This window comes from Eschscholzia californica, unplaced genomic scaffold, assembly GCF_041429995.1.
Source record: "Eschscholzia californica isolate CP2 unplaced genomic scaffold, dmEscCali1.0.p SCAF_3, whole genome shotgun sequence".
Lineage (NCBI taxonomy): Eukaryota > Viridiplantae > Streptophyta > Magnoliopsida > Ranunculales > Papaveraceae > Eschscholzia > Eschscholzia californica.
Genome location: NW_028238420.1, coordinates 2,097,160 through 2,103,941, shown reverse-complemented (window position 1 = coordinate 2,103,941; position 6,782 = coordinate 2,097,160). Strand labels below are relative to the sequence as shown.

The window sequence follows — 6,782 nt, the reverse complement described above, 5'->3', positions numbered from 1 at the left end:
GCACACATCTGTACATCTCTCATTCGGCTTCACCGAATTCGTTCTCTTTCTCGGTTTCACCGACTTCATCATTCTCTCTCTCGACTTCATCCGAGACCAACATCTAAAGAGGTTTATACCTCTTCGCATGGTATAAGAACCTATTTTTTTAACAGTGACTTCCACGGATACTTCATCTGAAGCTATGCAAGTTACAACTAATTCTAGTGGACCGTTTGATGATTATCATTCGGATTCTCCCACTACTATCTTGATTACGCTGCTTTTAACAGGCGACAACTGCTCCTCTTGGTCCCGAGGAATGATTAAAGCTCTACGAGCTAAAGATAAATTAGGGTTTGTCGATGGGACAATTTCTAAACCCACCAATCCTAATGAGTTACATCTTTGGGGACGATGTAACGATTTGGTTTCCAGCTGGCTTAACAATTCAGTTGTTCCCTCTTTGCGTTCTTCCATTCTATATGACGATAACGCCTTCGATATTTGGAAAAATCTTTATGATTGTTTCCATCAAATGAATGCTCCTAAGGTGTTTCAACTAAAGAGAGCTATTTCGTGTCTTAAACAAGATGGTTCTGATGTTTCAACCTACTTCACTAATCTCAAAGCTCTTCAGGATGAATTAAACTCCTTAATGACTACGGAATCATGTATATGTGGGCATGGCCGTTCTTTGCTTGAACGAACCAATCAAGACAGAGCTATGGAGTTTCATGACAGATCTTTGGCTATTCGAAGCCAAAATCTATTAATGGATCCGCTTCCATCTATTCTTCGAATGCATTCACTTGTTAAACAAGAAGAAGTTCAGCAAAGTCTCCTTACTCCGATGAACACGGATACTGCTGCCCTTGCTATTGGAAACAATGATAATGATCGGTTTAACGACTCCAACCGATAACGTTCTAAACGTCTGCGTCTCTTTGCGACAACTGCAAGATCCACGAACACAACGTTTCCACGTGTTACAAGATACACGGATACCCTCCAAACTATGGACAACGAAACCGTTCACGATCACGGTCCGATCCAGCTGCTGCCGCGGTTATCGACCAAACAAGTCCAGGGGTGTCTGCAGCAACGTCTCTTACGGCTGAACAGTATCAATCGATTTTGACCCTATTGGATCAAAACAAGCATCCCACTCCTACCTCCTCTATCGGCACCAACCGTGACGCTCAAATCAACTTAACGGGTAAGTTTTCTTCTTCTTTTCACCCTCCTTGGGTTATCGATTCAGGAGCCGCTAAACATATTTGTTCGGTTCTTTCTCGCATTTCTTCATATTCAAAAGCTCCTCTAGATTTCTATGTCCGCTTACCCGATGGTTCAAGGGTTAAAGTATTCCATATTGGTTCCGTCTATTTTTCCAATAGCTTCTATTTACATGATTTTCTTCGTGCCATTTTTCAATTTAATCTCATCTCTATCTCTCAAATCTCTAAATCACTTCGTTGTACCGTTTTATTTAACATTGACTTGTGTCTTTTCAGGACAGAGCAACGAGGAAGGAGATTGAGCATGGTAGTCTTCATGACGACCTCTATTTCCTTTGCACGGAGCGTCCCATCCTTTCAGTTACAAACTTAGTTCGAGATAGTTCTAGTCATGAGTCCTTTGTTTTATGGCATTGACGTTTAGATCGCCCATCTTTTACTCATTTCAGTATTTCAATTGTAAACTTCCATGTATGAATTTTAGATTTTTATCAAATAAAGTACTATGCGATGTTTGTCCTCTTTCCAAACAAAATGTCGTTTACCTTTTCCCTCTCGTACTACTTCTTCTTCTCACTTATTTGAATTGGTACATGCGGATTTATAGGGACCTTTTCCGGTCCCTTCCAACTCCGGTTGTCGTTATTTCTTAACCCTTGTCGATGATTTTTCCAGTTGCACATGGATATTCCTTATGAGTTCAAAATCCGACTCTAACACGCTAATTAAGAAAAAATTGAATTACGTCTCAACACAATTCAATTGCAAAATATAAACACTTCGATCGGACAACAGATCTGAATTCATGAATACATCATTACAAAGTTGGTCCTTGAAAAAGGGGTTACTCACCAACGAAGTTGTACTCACACACCCCCAACAAAATGGGGTGGTTGAACGCAAACATCGTCACATTCTTGAAGTGTCCCGTTCCTTGCGTCTTCAAGCTCATCTCTCGCTTTCTTTTTGGGGAGAATGCGTCTTAACCGCCATTTATTTAATAAACAAATTACCTACACCGATCCTTGATGGAAATCCCCTCATGAGGTCTTATTAGGTTATCCTCCAAATCTTTCTCTCCTATGTGTGTTCGGATGCCTTTGTTATGCCCGTATTCCTTTGGTCAAAACAAAAATGGATGCCCGTTCTTCCGTCGACATCTTCCTTAGTTATTCAAGTGAACAAAAAGAATACCGTATTTACGATATCTCAACTCGCCGAATTTTCATCTCAAGAGATGTCACGTTCATTGAAAATCAGTTTCCTATGTCCTCTCCCCATTCGGCTACACCTCCTCTTCCGCGTCCAACCCCGTTTTTCTTGATCGACGATAATGAAACGTTTGCATTTTCGGCGACCAACAATCACCCAATTGACCTGCCATTGGACAACAGCCACGACAGTCATCGTGTTGTTGTTCCTGCTGATTCGGTCAGTGATATCGCAGCAGGGGTGCCTTCGGACACTTTTGTTGGGTCATCTTCTGGCCCAGCATTTGCGGGCCGAGCTTTGGGGGTGCCTCCAGCAAACGCTGAACTCAACCTGACTTCAGGAGAGCCTTCAGCATCTGCGAGCTCCTCTCCCAATGACGATCCTTTGTCATCTGTCGTACCAACCGACGACATGCCTCCCTATTCCAACGTCACGAAATCAGGCCGCTCATCGCGGTCACGCTGACCGCCGGCTCACCTCCAAGACTACGTGTGTTCAAACACGAGTCTCGTCAAGTATCCACTTGAAAATTATTTTTCGATTAATCCGTTTTCCACGTCTCATAAAAATTCTTATCTCTGGTTCTCACTACCACCGAACCGAGCTCTTTCACTCAAGCAATGAAATCTTCTCATTGGAGAGATGCTATGGCAAAGGAGATCTCCGCCTTGGAAGATAATAAAACCTGGACCATTACCAGTTTACCACCCGGCAAACGACCTATTGGTTGCAAATGGGTGTACAAAATCAAGTTCAAATCTGATGGATCCATCGAACGCTATAAAGCCCGTCTCGTGGCTAAGGGTTACACCCAAATCGAAGGACTAGATTACAGTGACACTTTCGCTCCAGTTGCCAAGCTAGTCATTGTTCGTGTCCTCTCTCTCGCCGCCATTAAAGGCTGGACTCTTCACTAATGGGACGTTAATAACGCATTCCTTCAAGGTGATCTGCATAAAGAAGTGTACATGAAACTTCCCCTCAGTTTTTCACCTCATGGGGAGTCTAAAGTTTGTCGTCTTGATAAATAATTATACGGCCTGAAACAAGCCTCCCATCAGTGGTTCTCTACATTCTCCTCCGTTCTAATAAAGCGAGGTTTTTCTCAATCCAAAAGTGACTATTCACTTTCCGCTCGCACTTCACTCATATTTTCGTCTGTGTCTATGTAGACGATATAGTCATCACAGAAAATAATGAAAATGTTATTTCCAACTTAAAACTGTTTCTTAACAGTACTTTCTCATTGAAAGATCTGGGCTGTCTATAATACTTCCTAGGTATTGAGGTATCTCGCTCATCTCAAGGCATATTTCTCTGTCAACGGAAGTACGCACTTGACATTTTGAAAGATTTTGGACTTACTGCTGCACGTCCTTCGGACTTTCCCATGGAACAGAAACTCCGTCTCAGTCCCACCGACGGTGAACCTTTACCGGACCCATCGGTCTACCGCCGTCTCATCGACCGATTACTCTACTTAACGGTTACATGACCGGACATCAGCTTCGCCGTCAATAACCTAAGTCAGTTTATGCAAACCCCTAAACAAGTACACTTAGACGTCGTTCATCGCGTACTGCGATACTTAAAAGGGTCCCTTGACAAAGGAGTCTTCTTATCAGCCGACAGCTCTCTCCCTGTCACGGGTTACTGTGACTCAGATTGAGTTGGCTGCCCTTCAACTCGTAGATCGACTATTGGATATTTACAATGATAGGCTCCAGTCCTCTCTCCTGGAAATCCAAGAAGCAACCCACCGTTGTCAAATCCTCTGCAGAAGCAGAATATCAAGCTTTAGCCATTCTACTTGTGAACTACAATGGCTCAAGTATCTATTACGTGATTTTGGAATTGATCTTTTCGGACCCGATGACAGTTTACTGTGACAAACAGACCGCTCTCCACATTGCCGACAACCCAGTCTTCCACGAACGTACAAAACACATTTAGATAGATTGCCATATCGTTTGCGAAAAGATCAAAGACAACGTCATTTACCACGCGTTTTACCAGTTCAGACAACCAATTAGCGGATATCTTCACAAAGCCACTTGGGGCAGAGCCGTTCAAGAACATAATTGGCAAGTTAGGCGTTACTTTCATACCTGCTCTAACTTGAGGGGGAGTGTTGGAAGGTCCACTCCACTCGGCAAAACCGAGTGGACTTGGGTCCTATAGGAATCCAACTACAACAAGGATTCCTTCTATACCAAGATTGTTGTATTTAGATAAACATGTATTTAGATAAGCATCATAGAGATTTATTCTCCAATTCCCTTATCATTGTAAACCTATAAATAGGAACCCATACATAATGTACAACACACAAGTTGTAGAGAATAATAAAGAAAGTATTTACCACATCTTCTACTCGTTTATCTCTCTCACTCGATCTCAATCTCCCTCGCTCTCTCTCGGTTCCAACCCGAGCACACATCTCTACATCTCTCACTCAGCTTCACCGAGATCGTTACTCTCTCTCTCTCTCTCTCTCGGTTTCACCGAGTTCATCATTCTCTCTCTCGGCTTCATCAGAGACCGACATCTAAGAGGTTTATACCTCTTCACAACTTTGTCGGTAGATGACTTAGTTAAGTAAAGAAAATCTGTAGCACATATATTATTTGGGTTTGGAGTTTCCTCTCTTATTTTGTTGGAACTGTAACTTTTTGTAGTTATCATGTCTACCAATCATTATTTCAAATTTGGTTTCTTGTGCAAATATGGTTTTTTTTTTATAACAAGCTGCAATATATAACTAGAAACAATTTGGTGGTTGATTCATCCAACCTCAAGTATGAAAATTAATTGAAAAATGGTAAGACAAGAAAAACATACATTTCCAGTTGTAGGAACACTAGAGTTTGAAAAATATATTTTAGAAAAATAGCTCCTCGAATAGGAAAGGAGATGAAAATATAGGTAAATTTGATTTCCAAGGTTATTTGTTAAATATGACTTGAAAAGTGGGTTTACCATAACACGACCTCATCAACATTTATGGACATGCTCGGTCCATTTCAAGCTCCCAATATTTAGGGACATGCGCGATCCAAGTTTGGGCCGAAAGCCCATAATTGATGGTCATTTTTAAGCCCAAGCCCAACTCATGATGAGAAAGGGCCGGTAATTATAAGGTCCAAAATGGGGAAGTTAAAGAGAATCAGGCTCAGTACTAAATAATAATGAGGAAAAAACCCAGTAGGTAAAAATACAATTTTACCCTCCAAAATGAAATTTTCCGCCCAAATCAGCGTTCTGAACAATTCTTGGTTTGCTCTCGACAATTTTGTAAATTTCTGAACAAATCTTAGTTTGTCTCAACAATTTGTAAATTTTTGAACAAATTCGTTTTTGCTTAGACATTGTTTTGCCAAAATATTTCGCATTTTTTTCTTTTGCATTTTACATAGACAAACAAACACAAACATTTTGGCTACAACATTTTTCGATTTGTCTTGTGAAAAAATAAATGGTTTTCGCATTTTCTGTTTTGCTTTCGACATAAATATAAAGACTAAAGCATTTTTTATTTGTCCTTTACAAAAATTAAAATGTTATGCATATTATCCTTTGTATTTAACAAATCCGTTAACGAACAAATAATATTTTGACTAATACATTATATATGTTGTTAAGAACATAATTATATATGACGCCAACATTTTATAATAAGTCGGGACATTATTATAGATATTGTCAACATTTTATAACAACACAATGATATATGTTGTCAACATATAAAGGTAAAAATGGAATTATGAAAAAGTATGTTGCCTTGTTAACAACATAATTACATATGTTGTGAACATTTTGAAAAATGTTAAAAAAATGAGTTTTTTTGACATTATTATTTTTGAGTGGGTTTTTTTTCTTATTAGGGTCTAGATTTTTGGGTTTTTCACTCATCATCCAAAAATATTGAATTGAATATATGAACTTTTCCCGGAGGGAAAGATAGCCGTTAAATTACAGTACACGATTTTTGGCGCCAAAATAAAAAGTCAATCTTTATCTGCTGCCCGGGGTCAGCTAATTTTTCGGGCAGCTTACCTTTTTCCTCTTTTTGTAGTCCTCGATTATAAACAACCAGTGTTACTTCCATTCTGAAAGAGATGTCTTCCTCAAGTATTTGTAGTTGGATATTCCTCGATATCTACAAACTCAAACACGAAACCAATCCAACAGTGAATAATACAGGAACTTCGTACTCCTTGAAGTATGGTATCATTATCCAAAAGTTCTTTTTCCTTTTCGGCTTATCTTCGCTTAGGTCACGGGCTTCCTTGGTTTTCTCCTCTGTTCTTCAGCGTCTCAGCCAAAATATTCTCTCTCTCTCTAGTTTCT

General features: G+C 39.9%; 1 protein-coding gene across 1 annotated transcript; it reads left to right on the top strand.

The window, feature by feature from the left end:
* The first annotated feature begins 301 nt into the window (after window positions 1–301).
* On the top strand, window positions 302–904 carry LOC147547614 (uncharacterized). Its single transcript, XM_086665797.1, has one exon. The coding sequence runs from the start codon at window positions 302–304 to the stop codon at window positions 902–904; it is 603 nt and encodes a 200-aa protein (XP_086521923.1).
* Window positions 905–6,782: the final 5,878 nt, after the last annotated feature.

Excerpts from the sequence above, each read along its gene's own strand:
- LOC147547614 (XM_086665797.1), top strand. The coding sequence starts at position 302 with ATGATTAAAGCTCTACGAGCTAAAGATAAATTAGGGTTTGTCGATGGG.